Below are 17,880 nucleotides of genomic sequence, written 5' to 3' on the forward strand. Positions count from 1 at the left end.
TGGAGGTATCACGCTAGCAGGTATAGTGGTGGTGGTTGTACTCTCTGCTACTACTCTACTACTCTGCTTTTTTTGGTGGTGGTGGTGGTGGTGGTGGTATTCTCCTGTTTTGCCAGCATCTGGGCCCTGTTTCTGGTCATCCTCTGTGGGATCTCCTCCACCTTCTTGGGAAGGTCAGTTGACAATGTTGTCAGAGTGACCGTGAGCTTAGATGTTGTCTCAAGAGCCTCCGAAACATGGACTGTACCAGAAATCGTGACAGCAACTGGCAGAGGAACTGAGGGGACTGGACTGCAAGTTGGCCCAACAAAGGGATCTGATATCTGCCCACTTTGTTCTGGTTTAACAGTTGTCAAGGAGTCCATACATGGAGTAATTACAACTGATAATGACTCGGTCAGTGACATCTGCCTGTGATGCTGAGTATTGTTTGTATTAACAGCTGAGAACATCATGTTTCCATCACTCTCATCAGTCTCTTCATATGTGGCTCTGTTTTCAAAGACCTGTGGTTTCACAAAGTTATTTTCAGGGACATTCTGAGGCTCAGACTCAAATTCTGGTTGGAAATTGTGTTTTGGTGAGGGCACAACCAAATCCTGCAACGAATCATTGAGTGGTAGGACCTCGGGAGGGCACAGGGGTTTGGCCAGGATAGGCAGGTCAACTTCCATAAGCTCTTCGCCCTCTATTGTTTCAACAGCAGGAGGCCTTATATGAGCAGGTGGAGGCTTGTAGTCGGCTGGCTCTGCATCTCTGACGTCAAGCTCTGGCATCTCCTTGTCTGGCAGGGAGGTCGGGAGGGAGAGAGAAGGGAGGTCAGGTAGAGAGAAAGGGCCAAGATCATCCAGCTCATCCACTGTAGCTGAGAACGGGTCTGTCCAGGGCACCACTGGCTCGTTGCTTACTGCTAGAGGCATATGGCTCTCAGAAGTAAAGCCGTGGGAGTTTTGTCTGCCATCTTGTACTGCACAAGAAAGCTCTGAGTCCATCTGGTGATTATCCTCCAAGTTTGGCTTGCAGTCTGTGAAGAAAGACTCTAACCTCGTGGAGGATGAGGTGGTTGTCAAGTAGTTTGGTTCCAATTCCATGGGTGTCATTTCAGGTCTTGCTGGAGAAATTGGAATGTCCTCCACAGCCTCTTTTTGCTCGTCAAAGTCAGGGTCAGGCACATAAGACCTGTAAGCAGCATATGGAGGGGTCACTGATGGATGGCCAGGTATGGCAGTAATGTGCTGCAAATCACTGTCTGAATGTGAGAAGGGGCTGGTTATCTTGGAGACCGCTGCCTCTATTTCCCCATAAGTCCTTTGAGGAGATTTCAAAATCATCTCCGAGTTCCAGCTGATGGTATGATCACTGGAGTTCTCCATCTGGTTGGGTGGTGGATGTGGGGGAGTCAACTGATGCACCTCTGCAACTCTTCTCTCAGGAGATTCAGCCCAGCCCTTCCTCAAAGGCTCTTCAACCCTTGGAGGAGAGAATGAGCAGACGTCCCTAGTCTCCTCAGCAGCATGATGATCAGCATCTGTTGGTTCTTCAAGGTCCCCTTCCTCTTCCTCCTCCTCCTCCTCCTCCTCTTCTTCATCTTCCTCCTCCTCCCCCTCTTCGTAGTCCTCTTCTTCCTCCTCCTCCTCCTCAACAACAGGGGGCAGATACTCACTGCCACTGACTGGGTCAGAGGGAACAAGACTGTGCTCACTTTGATGAGGCTCAGAAAGGTCATCAATATCCAGGGGAGGAAGAGCAGCAGGTGCAGGGGTGGGTGGAGCAGCAATGTCCAGACACGGCTCCTGGGGGTCAGGTCTGTGGACTGGCGTTGAGGGCTTCATCAGGAAGTTGTTGTAGACACTCTCAGGTAGGTGTTCACAGGTCTCTGTGCCAGTCATTGCTGTGGTGGCCCCATCTAGTGCAGGCTGGGCAAGTTCCAGCCCGGGAGACAGCATCCTAATAGGTGAGAAGTAAGGAGGAGACAGGCATTCAAGTCTTTCCACTGATGCTGCCTTGTCTTCTGGAGGCTGGGAGGCTGCCAAATCAAACTCAGAGGGGTCTGGCAAAATGTGTTGTAGAAACTTGCCAGCTTCAGCTTTGAACTCATCTTCCAGGGGTCTTCTAACATCAGACGAAGCCGATCGACTGACAAGGGGCAACTGGAGATTCTTAGCCGGAGTTATACAAGTCCCTTCTTGGAAGGTGTGTGATGAGTTGGAGTACCTGTCAAAGAAGGATGGGGAGCAAGCATTCATAGACATGGCCATGGCTGATGAGTTCTGACAATCTAACCCATCAAACATTATATCAGGGTAGTCCTCTGCACTGCAGGATGGAGTCCGTGGCGTCTGCATGATTTCCTCATAGCTGGGACAAGAGATTACAGATGTGGGGGTGGGAACACCCGTTGGTCTATTCTGATCTTGCCGAGGTGAGGCAGGGAGATTTTCTTTCATCTGTTGGCCTGCAAGCCAGTCCTTTGAATTTTGAGTGTCAATGAGTTGTGGCTTTCTTTCCGGAGACATAATTTGGGCTGGGAGACCAACATCTTTGAGCTTCTTCTCTTTCAATGCAGATTCTAAACTATTTGATTTTTTGGATGATAGTTCATTGCGATTTTTCTTTATTTCCTCAGTGGACTTAGTTTTATCCCTAAGTTTAGGATCCCCTGATCTGTGTCTTAGTTTCTCCATCTGCTTCATCCTCTCCTTATGCTTCTTATGGCGTTCTTCAATCTCCTGGTCTTTTAAACCTAACATTTGCCCAAAGCTGGTTAGTTTGAGATCCCCATCAACCAGAAGCTTTGAACGTGGACGGTTGTCTTTTCGAGCTGTGTCTTTAGATTGAATTACTTTTTCATTTTCTTCTTTAACCTTGGACTTAACATGGTCCGCCCTACTGTCTTTGTCCAAAGAGTCTCGGTTTCTCTCTTTTTTCACATCAAATTTGGGACTGTCTTCCTTTGATCTTTCCTTCAAATTGGTAATTTGAGGACTCTCTTTCAATCCAGATTTGATATCCTCCTTGGAGTGTTTAAGGGATCCAAAGCCATCCGTGTACTTGTGCTTCTCCTCTTTGACTTTCTCCTTATGTTTCTCTTTTTTCTTTTTGTCCTTGATCTTATCACTGATGACAGTACTCAGTTTGTCTTTGTCGGCTTTTTTAGACATCTCCTTTTCAAACTCCAATGTCTTCTCAAAATCATCTTTATCACCCTTAGACCCAAATGGAAATGTGTAAGGGTCCGCTTCTAATGGCATAGGCTCTTTCTCGAAGGGCAGACTTTCTCTGCGTCCATAGGATTCTCTTATTTCCTCTATCTTGTCTTGTTTATCCCCTTTTTCCTTCTTGACTTTGTCTTTCTCCTTGTCATGACTCTTTTTGGAGGATGACGAAGATGAATGCCGGTGCCTCTCTTTCTCTCTGAACTTGTCTTGAGGATTAGATATGGAGAGTGAGTCTCGTCTCTCATCAGTAATGTCTGGAAGGCTGATGTTGGAGGAATCATAGTAGCTGCTGAGCACTGGCTCATGACCCTGATCAGTGAAGCTGTCTGAGGATAACTCACTGTTCTTGTCATTGGAGTCATCCTTGTAGTCATTCATGGCCTCTTCCTCTAGCTTCTCCAAGAGCGACTTTTCATTTTCCCCACTCCCCTTTGAGGGCTTTCTGTCGTTAACATGATCTTGCTTGTCTTTATATTTACTCTTGGTCTTTTCCTCATTGGCGTCCCTCTTGTCCAACAGCTTCTGCTTGTTTTTCTTCTCTTGGTTTGAGTCCACAGACATTCTGTCTTTGCGTTCTTTGTGTTTTGCATCAACAGAATCCTTTACTTTCTTATCTTTGTTGTGTTTCTCTAACGAACCCTTCCTCTCTTTCCCCATATCAAATGTGGTCTTGTCTTTTTTCTTGTGGTCTTTTTCTTTCTGTTTTTCTGTTGTGTGTTTGGCCTCAGCAGAATATTTTCTGGGCTTTTCCGTTTGGAAGTGATCAAGCTCATCCCTGTCAGATGTGGAGTCTTTCCTGTGAGAATCGGACAACCCAAGGGAATCACTTAACTTGGCCACACCCCCATTGTAATTGTCTTCTTCATCCTCACTTTCATCTGTGAAAATGTCTGCGATCTTGTACCATGTTTTCTCAGGTTTAACTTTCTCAGGTTTTCGCTCCTCCTTCTTCACCTCAAGGACATCTTTATCCCGGTCAGCATGCTTGTCCTGCGAAGCCTTTTCTTTCTTGTCCTTAGTTTGTTCTGAAGACACCTTCCTGTCCTTGTCTTTGTGTTTGTCTTTAGCTCCCTCCTTCTTGTCTTTAAAGCCTCTATCTGTGTCTTTTTCTTTCAAAAGCTTCTCAGTTGAGGTCCTCTCAGGCTTCTCCTTATCCTGTTCTATAGATCGGTCTTTAGGCTTTTCCTTGTGTTTGTCAGCTTTAGTCTTTTCTCTCTTTTCCACCCCATCTCCCTTTCTGTCCTTCTCTTTTCCAGAGTGGTTCCTTTCTCTAATTTCACATGGTTTGCCAACAGGTTCAATTTCTTTGAAGGAGGCCTCGTTCCCATAATCGTCTCTTATGGACTCCTGTTTGATTTTCAAGTCCTTTCTTTCTTTAGTGAACTCATAGGAATCTTTTCGGTCTCTACTGCTGTCTGTGGAGTCCTTCTCTTTCTTCTCTTTGACAGTATCTGCAGATTCCTTTCGTTTCTTCTCCTTTTCCACAGAGTGGCTGGAGTTGAGTTTCTGTTTTTCGGTCAAATCCTTTTTCTTGTCACAGATTCTTTCTGAAGAGTCTTTCTCTTTCTTCTTGGAGGTCGGCTCTTTCTCTGACCGTTTGTCATTATGATCTAATTTCTTGTCTTTGATTTTGTTCTCCTTCCTCCGGTCTCTGCTCTCTATTTTTTCAGTCTCAACGATCAGCTTTACAGTGTTGTTTGCTTTATATTCTTTGTAGTCCTTCACAGGAGGAGCATCCCAGCTGTCATCTCCATATAGGTCGCAGTCAGAGGAAAGGTCTGACGCCCATCGGTCGTGGTGGTCGTCTGAGGCACTGAGCTTGGTGTCTTCTAGGTTTAAGAAACGGTTACTGACATCATAGACTTCATAATCAGGCTCTTCCTTCAGAACCTTTTCTTTCTTAGATTTTTCCTTCTCCTCCCTGGCATTTTTCTCCTTATCCACCTTAATATGTTTTTCCTCTTTTTGTTCACTGCTCTTCCTGTCTGGTTTAGATGACTTGTCCTTTGACTTTTTCTTCTTCTCCTCTTTATGAGTCTTTTGTTGTTTCTCCTCCTTGGGCTTCTCTTTTTCCTTGAGGCTCTTTTCTTTTTCAGTTTTCAAGGGCTTTTCCCTCTCCTCCTTGCTTGGCTTCTCCTTGGTGGACTCTCTTGTTTTCTTGGATTTCTCCTCCTTAGCAGTTCTTTGCACCTCTTTTCCAGAAGACCAGTCTCTGTCCTCAGATTTGCCTTTCGACAACCTGTCCTCCTTTTTCAAATGCTCTTTTTCATGTTTCGACAGCTTGACCTTGCTTTCAGCTGGGGACTCGGTCTCAACAAGGAGTGACTTTTGCCTTGAATCATCAAAATCAAACGAGAAGCTTTTAACAAATTTCTCGTTCATGTCTTGATTGAGCACTAAACTGGGAGCCTTTTCTTTCTCTTTGTTTTTGTGCTTGTGTTTGACTTTATGCTTTTTCAACACTTTACCATCTTTATCCGTTTTGGAGACTGTACTATCTGTGTTGGAGTTCTTGTGAAAGTCAGAGTTCTTTTTGTCTAGTGCATTGGTGTGCACATTGTTTTTCTTTCTGTTTTCCTGTGCTTTCTTTCTCACCTGTTTCACTGACTCGACACTCGAGTCGGCAGAGGAGTAGTCCGACTCACTGGAAAGCCTTGTTCTAACCGAGTCAGAGAGGGAGCTTACATCTGACCATACAGGAGATGACACAGTCTTCCAGCCGTCTGTCCTCCACTGCTTTGGGTTATGCTCTGTCAGCGAGGGAGTCAGTTTCTGAGAGCTCATGCTTCCATGAGAAGAGGAGGAAGAGGATGCAGAGTGAGTACTGAACGCAGAGGATTCTTTTAGGCTCATTGTGGAGTCCTTTATACAGTTCGAGCTCTTCATGGAGCCTTCATCATCCTCACTCCCTATGTCCCCACAATCAGAGTCAGAAGTGCAGAATTTGTCATTGACTTTACCAAATCTGACCTCCTTACTGACATTATTCTTTGTCTCCTTCTTCCGCTTCTTCTTAACTTTAGTCTTCTCTTTCTGCTGTTTAGAGCTCAGTGTAGCAGAGTCCCGGGCCTTGGTATTAGTAGGTGGCGCTGGTTGCCGTGGTGTGGGCATAGGTGTGAAACACAACGTTCCATCATCCTCGTCTGAGCTGTCAGAGAGAATCCGTCTAACAGCCTTCTTTGGTGTGAGCGAGTTGCTTTTGGAATAGGTTTTGACCACTTCCCCCTTCGGTACTGAAATTAAGCCGCCAGCCTTCGTGACACTGGGAGACTCCTTGCGGAACTCTTTCTTGAGCAAGTGCTTGTCGTCCACCGGAGGGACGCGCTCTTCCTCATCGTCCTCGTCAAACTCATACTCGTCCTTGACGGGGGTGGTTGTTGTGGATAGGGGCTGATCCAGCCCTTTCTTCCCTTTCAGCTTCAGGCCCTTCTCAAACTCTGAGTCTGTGTTATTTCCATCCACCGAACTGGATGGGGCAAACGATGGGGCATCTTCTTCCTCTGAGGATTCTGAAAAATAGATAAATAACAGTTAAAGAACAGCAAAAATCTGTCACACCCAGTGGTGAAAGAAAAAGCAAGGAAGTTAAAATACAAGTAACAAATGGCAGAGTGAAGGTGTTCAGAGCTACTCATGGTACAAAATGTCACACACCTGACGAGCTCTCCTCACTGGAGGTATACGTGCCTTTTCCAAGCAACAGATTGAGCATCGTTGGTGAGTTCGCAACCTTCAACGCGGTTTCACCCCTTCTGTTGCTTTGTCGAGGGTCCCCTCCATATCTTAAAAGCAACTTTACCACCTACAAAGAAACATAAACATCGAAACATTGGTCTCAGACCTAAACGGGGCAATTGGCTTTCTACATGAGCAATCGCAAACGTAATGCTGGAGTTACCTTGAAGTGCCCGTTATTTGATGCGTCATGCAGAGGGGTGTCGTCGTCCAGGCCCTTGGTGTTTACCTCTGCACCGGCTGCCAGCAGCTGCTTGGCCACGTCGTAGTAGCCTCGGTTGCACGCTTCATGCAGTGCAGTCCAGCCTGTGAATCCCAAACACAGTTAAATAACGGCTCTAATGTTTCTCAAATGTCGGATTCAAAATTATTATCGCACCCAATTATGAACAATTTAGATGGCTAGAGAAGCAAAGAAATGTGCAACTATTTACATAAATATAAAAAGTAATACAGAAGTATGGAGATATGAGGTGAAAAGCAGGAGCATGGAGGAGCAGAGAGAGAGAGAGGAGCAGAGAGAGAGAGAGGAGCAGAGAGAGAGAGGGGAGCAGAGAGAGGAGCAGAGAGAGAGAGGAGGAGCAGAGAGAGAGGAGGGAGAGAGGAGGAGCAGAGAGAGAGAGAGAGAGAGAGAGAGAGAGAGAGGAGGAGGAGCAGAGAGGAGAGAGAGAGAGAGAGAGAGAGAGAGAGAGAGGAGGAGGAGCAGAGAGAGAGGAGGAGCAGAGAGAGGGAGAGCAGAGAGAGAGAGGAGGAGGAGCAGAGAGAGAGAGAGAGGAGGAGCAGAGAGAGGGAGAGGAGGAGCAGAGAGAGGGAGAGGAGGAGCAGAGAGAGAGAGGAGGAGCAGAGAGAGAAAGGAGGAGCAGAGAGAGAGAGGAGGAGCAGAGAGAGTAAGAGGACCACCAGCCTGTAGTGGCAGCGACTCACCTGCGAAGTCTTTTACATTCACGTCCGCTCCCTCACTGATGAGCTCCTTGATGCGGCGTGCCTCTCCACGGATGGCTGACCGGTGCAGCCTCGTCTCGCCCCTCTCATTTCTCTTGTTTACTTTGTCTTTGGTTTTAGATGCAGAGTTCGGCGTTCCCTTCTGGCCCAGACTTGACTGTGACTGATGCTTTGGTGTTGTGTCTACAAGAACAGGACAAAAACAGAGTTTTAATAGAATTGGCATGATTCATTTCTAAAGTAAAAACATGAGCCAAATGAGCATAGGGCTACATATTACAGGACCATTATGTAACAGTGCAGAATATTTCATTGAAAAACAACTGTTACAACTCCATCGCCTGTAGGTGGCACTCTTGCTCAAGACATCAGGAGGAGAACTCCAAGACTCCCAATTGCTCGAGTTCATTTCATCACATTTAGTGGATTAAACCAAAGCCTTAACCACATGTACATTATTGAGTTTGCAGAGCGTGGTCCTGAATGCTATTTGAAACTCACTTCATCTGGGTTCTGTCTTTAAGGAACAAAACTCAGGCATAGATTAATTTTTAACAGTAGCAACCCGCCAAATAATAAATACTAACAGAAAACATATAACCCAAATCAGAAGCACGACATAATCACCAACACACAGATCAGCGCTATTACTTAATAAGAGGAAATAACTAAAAGCCCACGTTTCCCCAAACGGTTTAATCGCAATGTTTTTAACGACAGAACGTAAGTACAGCACTTGAAGAGGAAACGCTAGATCTGATCCGATTCATCTAAATACAGATAGCAGATATGAAATGAAGAAAAGGCCTGGGTCTGGATAGTGTGGTTTGGACCAGATCTGATATGGCACCATTAGATCCCCTCAGACTCCATCCCTGGGGTAAACTACTTTCATTTCCCTCATGGTTGAACATCCTAAAACAAAGCAGCAACAATTTACCGTACAGGAACGTGATACCAACTTCTAGAGCCCAAAAATCTCCCCACAACCAGCCAGACTCAGAAATAAACAGTGGATTAAGACAGCAGAGGTCCATTTCACTGCAGTAATGGAAATTGATGAGGGTTATCTTGTATAATTGAATTCTAATTAAGCAGTGTGGTCTGTTCTTTAATGAAGCATGGAGCAAAAGTGTGGCTGGGCCTCTAAGCACCAGGGACACAGCACAGCACCCCCATCCCACCCCCCGCTGAACCCTCAGAGACGTGGCATCCATGACAAACACGCACCTGGACTGTTGACTGACTCTTCAGCCGTCATCTGCATGAGAAGAGCCACCTGCTGCCGCTCAGAGAGGGGGTACCCGGCCCGGATCCCTGGCATGCCCATCCCAAACGGCAGGCCTGACTTCCTGGTGTTGGTGGGCTCCTTTTTAATGCGCTTCCGTTCCGGACCTTGCTTTTCTGTGAGGAGAGAGAGGGGAACGGACAATGTGAGGCCTATGGGTAGCACAGACACACATACAAACACAGGATAGCAAATTGCTCAGGTTATATCGGCTTTTACTTCAGCGTGTCAAACTGAAGTGATTTCAATTCTGACCACAACAGTCATTGATAACGCTCATTCAACATCTCCATGGCAACAGGTCAGATAAGTGTCCTCGGTGATGTTCTAAGGAACCCCCTAGGTGAAACCCCGACCAACCTCTAGTCTAGTTTAGCTCGCATCCATCTTCTGAGGCAGCGGATGGTGGTGGGCATTTAAACCCAGCTGCCCCAGAGGGAGGGAGGGGTCAACTATTGACCATCTGATGTTTCTGTCTCTCTCAGGGGGTGTGACTCGGCAGAGTGACAGTGATTACAAAATGGCCGGTGTTCATTTCAATGTGTCCGAGTCAAGGTCACCACAATGGCGACTTGCTGCTGGACAAAAGCAGCTGCTCCTCAAAGACACGCCCCATCAATTATTTTCAGTGTCACGAGGAATTATCAAATCTCCACACAGCAATGTCAGTCTTACTCTACGATTGAGACACATGAATACATAAACACTCGACACTTGCAACTGCTGGACGATTTGGAGGTACGCTCCGTCAATGTTCAAACAAGTCCAAACTGTGCCAGCTACAAGATCCTTCCAAAACGTTTTGCCGTCAATAAAAACAAATGACATATGGCCTTCAACTGCGTCCATGGAGACAACACACATTGTCTCATCAAAAGGGGAGATCTACAAGCCTGCTCGCTGTAGCTCTTAACACAGTGGATTGGCCACAAACAGAATGAATAGGAGTAGGAAACATGGCAGCTGACGCTTCCGGTCACAAAATCCTTTTCCCAGAGATTTTCCAGAGTCAGAGCTGATGAACTTTCAGTAACATCTGTGAATACTTACGCCTAATGTTCCCCCACCCCTGATACACACTCACATCCTGAAAGGAATCAGCCATTTAGACACATTCCTTTTATTCAGACTGAAACAGCATGAACCACAGCAGTGGATGTTTCAGGAGGTGGATGTCGAGGACAGAAACCTCTAGAGTTGCTGTTCCAAGCCTTGACAGTGGGCCCCAGTCAGTAATGAGCTCCAGGACTTGAAAAGGGCTGCTATCAAACCACATACAAGCCTCTAATTACAATGACTTTTTCTACCAGATTTGGACATGCATTGAGTAGGCCAAGCGGCACGCAAACATGTGTGATCCATTTTCAATGTAAATGAGATATAGTGGGAAGAAGGGAAAACAACAGAACAGCAGGATCACCCTCACACACATCCCACATGGATTACAAGGATGGAATTAAGACAGAGGCATCTGAAAATGCAATGTAAGCCCATAGACATCCATAGCTACTTCTAATTAAATAGTTAACATTTTAGACTGTATATACACTGGCAAAAGGCCTATGTATACAAAGTGACTTCAACTAGGTTGATCCCACAATCTCACACGCACGCACGCACGCACACACACACACACGCGCATACATACATGCATGCATACATACACACACTACACACTCCCACAAGCACACACACAGTGAACAGTCAGACAAAAGTGTGCAGTTGTTAAAAACCGGTGTTTAGCTTGTGGAAAAGAGCCCGTTACTCTCTGCTTTCAACTGGACGATTCAAAGATCGGCTTCAAGGAAAAACACTCATAAACTACATTTGGTTCATTAGTCTACTGTTGACACAGTCCCAAAATGTTTGGCATGTCAACAGTCACGTTCTCAAGACATTGGACTTTCAAGAAACAAAGTGTCACTTGCCACATCATGCGTTTTACATTGTCATGATGATGTGGCATTTGACTTTTCCTTTAACTTGCGAGATCTGATGGGAAAGTTGGAGGGAGACCAAGCTACCTCACTGTTCCCAAGAACGCCAGCCTAGGCCAGGGGCGGGACCCACAGCAAGACAACAGTCAAGTTACAATGGGCCCATGACGCCACTGTGTTAGCCTATTGTGAAAACGTTGCTATCAGCTTCCCACTGTGGGGGCAGGCAAAACCAGAACCAGCCCAACCAGAGGAACCAGGTAGGCCTAGTCCGTTTCTGGTGTCCCCAAATTCAATAGGACAACATAGACGATGACAAGCTCATCTTTTTATCATTCGACTTGGGACATCAAGCATGCTAACATCCTGTCTTTCTCTGAGTGACAGCTATGAATATAGTCAGACCAGTTCTGTCAGTTGGGGTTCCTGCCCCGTGGGAGAGTGATGTTCTATTATTAGAGGTAGACCTGCTGAGCTGTTTGCTTTACTGCAATGTGTACGTAGGACTGGCCTGTGTTATATTACGTTGAACATGGGAATCAACTGTGAAGGCGACTGAGATCTCATGCTGAGATCAGGCTGAGATCTCATGGTCAACGTGTAAACACATTGGCACCACAACTCGCTCTTCCTTAGACTGAGATTGAAAACAAAGCATGTTTACTACCACACATGCCAACACCACCACAACCACCGCCACCGCCGCCCAGTCACACAGGAGCCAGACACATTCATGTTCCTGCATGAAGATTACCTTCTTCAGGAGAATGTCATGGCGTGGGATAGTGAGAGGCAATTCCCTCCTACTCAGAAGTCAGGGAGAGAAGAGAGAGCTCCGTTGTCAAGCAGCCCAGTCAGACACAGCCGGCAAACAGGAAATGACGGAAGAAGAGACCGGAAGTGGCCACAGGATGTTGTGTCACTGCTTTGTTTTGTGCTTGGCTACGATGACGAGAGCAGAGGCAAGTGTCGGTGCAGAACAACAGTCTTCAGTGGTGGTAATGACAGAGAGCAGGACAGATCGGCAGAGAACCGAAGGGCTTTCTCTCACACCACGTTGGCCTACTAAAGAGCTGCCACTTACAGCTTGACCTCCTTATCTCCATGTACACTGGGCCATCCTGATGTAGGGTACCGTACACAAGGGGTCAAAGATGGTCTGGAGAAACAATGGAAACGTTTCAGAACGTCTAGACAGAGTGCAACTACTAGCCTATCTAATATTCCTAGTGGCGACTGACAAGCTCCAAAACAACTGAACCTGGACCAAATCTGATTTCAAGTCAAGTAACAGTGAATAATTCATGGATCTTCCAAAGGATGGGAGATGAAATATTACAAAAACATTTCTCCCTCCAGGGATCTGAATAATGGTGGTGTGCAGCAGACAGACAGGACTGATTTGGGCTGCGGGGGAGAAGACCTCAAGCCAGCAGCCCCCCCGTCCCCGTCCCTACTGAAAGCAGCACCTGCTGCACCTGCTGATAAGAAAGGCATCCTGTATTCCTGCCATATCGTGAAGAAGATGATGCGTGTGCTAGCCTGGCAGCAGCTGATCTGCACTCATCACCGTCTCTGATCCGCCTCCCACTCCTCATAGCCTTATCCAGAGCAGTCTCCTCGCTGAGGAGCCTTGGCCATGACTCCTACACTCCCACTGCAAGCCCTGCCGATGGTCTCCACGCCAATACAGGGTACAACAATGATCTGCTACACAAACTACCATCTCTAGAAGAACGCCTTGCAAACTGTCAAAACAGTGTGTTCAAGATGAGAGCAAAATCACTGCAATTAGCTACATCGTTCATCTAACAGATGCCTCGGGGAGCAAACTTCCAGTAGAGATCGAGTCCCCTGTTAGAACCATACAAATGGATGTTATGCACTCAGATAAGGCCCCACCACACACACACACTTCAATTTATGGACTGACAGGGTAGTACTAGTTCTAGACAACTAACACCGTAGGAAAACTGTCATCTTGTGGGTTCGGAGCAAAGACCACACAAATGCAGAATGCAGCAAATCCCTGGTAAGAAAATGACCGACAGCATGAATTCCGCATTTCAAGTGAAGTACATAGCCTAGTCCACATTAGACAAGTTTCCCTGTGTCCCCGGTCTGTTTCCATCCAAACTAGCCAAATAATAAGGAGATGTGAAGGGTCTGACTTGTACATCGTTCATAGCTGAACAATACAATCAAAAGTAGTCACGCCGTACATTTCTCAAAAGACAATATGTTATGAATTCAACACTATCTTTTTGTTTAGCTGCCTCAAGCTATAGCGTCAAAACATTACCTCATAGGCCAACTATGGTCATTTGTGTTACGGACGCCATGCAAAACCACTGAGTACATAGCATAGCCTCAGTCTGAACTCTCCATCAGCACACTAGCACGAGGACCCGGAAGCACAGGGGTGTATTCTCCCAGCAGCCCCGCAGCACAGTGAAATCAATAGACAAGTAGTTCCTTTTCTGAGCAGAAGTGGAGCCGCGCTGGACTGACTGCCATACCCTCAGACAGATTGAGAAGGAGAAAGAAATAGAGAGACCGAGCGAGGAGGGCAAAAGAGAAAATAGCTATGCAGTCATTAAGGAGGTTTCTGTTTCATCACTCGTTCTCTGTGTTGTTTTTTTCCACTCAGGATGAGGAGGGTGGAGAAATGTGAAGCTCGCTCTCCTTCAGAGGGTCATATGAAGCCCAGCCCACTAGGAGAGGACTGTACAGCCTGCACTTTCCTCCACATCCTCAAAGTTCACTACTGGAATCCCTGTGGCGGTTTTTTCCCAGGGTTCAGAATCCCTCTGTGGTCTCTTGACATTCATTTCCACCAGACATGAAGCCTGCAGCAGCACAGCCGGACCAGACTCCTCTAGCAGAACCTGGGTGGCAGGACCACCTCTGGTCTTTTCTGCAGGCACAAGGCAGCAGGCCAGGGGAACACAACCCCTCCATACACGGGCCTACTGGGCCACAGTCTAGACTCTATCCCCACAATGACGGGCCAAAAAAAAAGAGTTCACCATATCAAGGGGAGATACAGGATCATCAGAAAGACACCAATGTCAGGGGGAGGGGACATCTGTAAAGTGGTTAACAAATTCCTTTGGGTATAGACTACAGGTCGACCGACTAGCATTTTTCAACGCCGATAGAGATTATTGGAGGACCAAAAAAAGCAGATACCGATTAATCAGCCAACTTTTAAAATATATATATATAACTATATATATATACACATTTATATATATATTTATATATTTATTTATATATATATTTATATATATATTATTATATATATAATAACAACAATAATAATAATAATAATGGCAATTACAACTACTGAATGAACACTTTTTTAAACCTTAATATAATAAGTAAATAAAAATCTATTTAGTCTCAAATAAATAATGAAACATGCTCAATTTGGTTTAAATAATGCAAAAACACAGCATTGGAGAAGAAAGTAAAAGTACAATATGAGCCATGTGAAAAAGCTAACATTTCAGTTCCTTGCTCAGAACATATGAAAGCTGGTGGTTCCTTTTAACACGAGTCTCCAATATTCCCAGTTAAGTTTAAGGTTGTAGTTATTATAGGAATTTTAGGACTATTTCTCTCGATACCATTTGTATTTCCTATACCTTTGACTATTGGATGTTCTAGGCACTTTAGTATTAAAAGTATTAAAATAATCTCAGGAGTTGATAGGCTTGAAGTCATACACAGAGCTGTGAATCAAGCATTGCTAAGAGCTGCTGGCAAACACAGTAAAGTTTGAATAAATGCTTACGAGCCTGCTGCTACCTACCACCGCTCAGTCAGACTGCTCTATCAAATATCAAATCATAGGCTTAATTATAATATAATAAACACAGAAATACAAGCCTCAGGTCATTAATATGGTCAAATCCAGAAACTATCATTTCGAAAACAAAACGTTTCTTCTTTCAGTGAAATACGGAACCGTTCCGTATTTTATCGAACGGGTGGCAACCCTAAGTCTAAATATTGCTGTTACATTGCACAACCTTCAATGTTATGTCATACTGTTGCATACATACTGCCCAAACTGTTGCATACACCCTGACACCCTGACTCTGTGTGCAATGAACGCAAGAGAAGTGACAATTTCCCTAGTTTAATATTGCCTGTTAACATGAATTTCTTTTAACTAAATATGCAGGTTTAAAAATATATACTTCTGTGGATTGATTTAAAGAAAGACATGGATGTTTATGGTTAATTACATCCGTGCAACGGTTGTGCTTTTGTTAAATCACCCCCCGTTTGGCAAAGTTGAAGTAGGCTGTGATTTGATGATAAATTAACAGGCACCACATTGATTATATGCAACGCAGGGCAAGCTAGTTAACCTAGTAATATCATCAACCATGTGTAGTTAACTGGTGATTATGTGAAGATTGATTGTTTTTGAGAAGATAATTAGTGCCACAAGGTATTTTTGACGCTGCACTCGCATAATAGGTGGTCAAGCCTGCCACGCAGTTTCCTCGTGGAATGCAATGTAATCGGTGTCCAAAAATGCAGATTACCGATTGCTAGGAAAACTTGAAATCAGCCCTAACTAATCGGCTATGCAGATTAATCGGTCGACCTCTAGTATAGACAATAACACAGCATGAAAGGAACTAGCTATTAAGGCCAAGACAACAGAAGAGGGGAAAGTGTGTGTGTGAAACCACACACACACACTATATGGAGACAAAACTAACACACTGAAGGATGAACCATTTAATGAATGTTTCCATCGCACAGCCAGGTTTAAGACACGTGGATGGAAAAGACACTGAGAAGGAGAACAGGCAGGGAACACGAAGACAAACGCACCCCGAAAGTGTATCAATTACAGGCAAAGCCAAAGAGTGAATTATGGCCTAGTTGATGTGAGAGACTGACAGACATCCAGCCTGTAGAGGCAGAGACTCCACCCTAACAGTAGCATAACAATAAACAATCAGGGCACTGTTCTAGACAGGGGGAGGGGAGATACTGAGGTGGGAGGCAACCATTCTCTGCCAACAGCCTGCTAACAGGTTACAGAGTCACTAGCACCTGCAAACACACAGCCAAGCCACTATAGTAGTGACTAACCAGGGGAATTGACTACGCTCCTGATTTGGTCACTCAAGCTGCACTGAGAACACACGTTCTATATTCAACATATCTTCAAAATAGAGAAATACCTTTTTAATAAAAACATTTAAAAAACGTTCCCTGCAAAAAGGTCACTAAAACAAAAAGAGAAATGTACACAATGGTTTGGACTTCATATTACCCAAAGAAATAACAGCTGAAGTTCACAGCAGCATTTCAAACCAACGCAATAACCCAGCACACAGATGTGGGTTCCATTACTGTTATCACAGACCATCATCAACAAATCATTTCAAGATCCTCAAAGCTCAAGCCAAACAAGCTGGAACAGTAGTTCCCCCTTTCTCTCTTATTAAAGAATAACACAAGAGAGTGTCTCACCCCAAACCTTTTCAGGCCCTCGTGATTGACAAATCCTCACTTAATTGGCCCATGTTCCGTGTGGCCTTTTTTATCTTTTTCCCAATGATGGATAGTTGAACCAAGTTAAACCAAGGCTAACCAAAACACACAGCCTTCTTTGAGGTTTTCTTTGAGGTTATAAAATAACAGCCTCTAGGAGCTTAACCATCACGCCTCTTCAAACTCAAGAGGCTGAAGAAATTAGCTTGGCACAGAAGACCCTCAAACTTTTACAAATGCACCATTGAGAGCATCCTGTCGGGTTGTATCACCGCCTGGTACTGCAACTGCAGTCTTCAACCGCAGGGCTCTCCAGAGGGTGGTGTGGTCAGCCCAACGCATCACCTGGGGCACACATCTACAGCACCCAGTGTCACAGGAATGCCAAGGACCTCAGCCACCGGGCCCACGGCCTGTTCACTCCGCTATCATCCAGAAGGCGAGGCCATTACAGGTGCATCAAAGCTGGGACCGAGAGACTGAAAACCGCTTCTTTATCAAGGTCATCAGGCTGTTAAATAGTCACCACTAGCTGGCCACCGCCCAGTACCCTGCCCTGAAGTATAGTCACTGTCATTAGACGGCTACCACCCGGTTAGGCTACCATGCCCCTAAGAGGCTTCTGCCCTCATGGAACACTGGTCACTTTAAGTAATGTTTACATACGGTTTTACCCACTTCATATGTATATCCTGTATTCTAGTCAAGGCCATCCACCCACACACACATATTTATACTCCGGACTCCGACATCGCTCCTCCTAATATTTCTATATTTCTTAATTTAATTCTTTAACTTTTTAGATTTCTGTGTATTGTTGTGTATTGTTAGATATTAACTGTTGGAGCTAGGGAACACAAGCATTACGCTACACTCGCAGTAACATCTGCTAAATATGTGTATGCACATATAGGGGTGGCAGGTAGTCGGTTAGAGCGTTGGGCCAGTAACAGGAAGGTTGCTTGATCAAATCCCTGAGCTGACAAGGTAAAAATCTGTCGTTCTGCCCCTGAACAAGGCAGTTAACTTCTTGGTGACAGCGGGCAGGATTTTCACGTCCGGATGAAATGCATGCCCAAATTCAACTGTCTGCTACTCATCCCCAGAAGATAAGATACGCATATTATTAGTAGATTTGGATAGAAAACAAAAGTTTCTAAAACTGTTTGAATCATGTCTGTGAGTATAACAGAACTTATTTAGCTGGCGAAATCCCGAGGACAAACCACTCAGA

The 17,880-nt window shown here is 45.3% G+C and overlaps 1 protein-coding gene across 1 annotated transcript in view; it reads right to left on the reverse strand.

The window, feature by feature from the left end:
• Positions 1-50: 50 nt before the first annotated feature.
• Positions 51-17,880, reverse strand: part of LOC124035809 (ankyrin repeat domain-containing protein 11-like) — a 147,320-nt gene continuing 129,490 nt past the window's right edge. Inside the window, 5 exon segments of the mRNA XM_046349574.1 lie at positions 51-6,727; positions 6,873-7,020; positions 7,117-7,259; positions 7,878-8,078; positions 9,126-9,299. Coding sequence (XP_046205530.1) covers positions 51-6,727; positions 6,873-7,020; positions 7,117-7,259; positions 7,878-8,078; positions 9,126-9,299 — 7,343 coding nt within the window.

Source organism: Oncorhynchus gorbuscha, linkage group LG05, assembly GCF_021184085.1.
Source record: "Oncorhynchus gorbuscha isolate QuinsamMale2020 ecotype Even-year linkage group LG05, OgorEven_v1.0, whole genome shotgun sequence".
In the NCBI taxonomy this organism is placed as follows: Eukaryota; Metazoa; Chordata; class Actinopteri; order Salmoniformes; family Salmonidae; genus Oncorhynchus; species Oncorhynchus gorbuscha.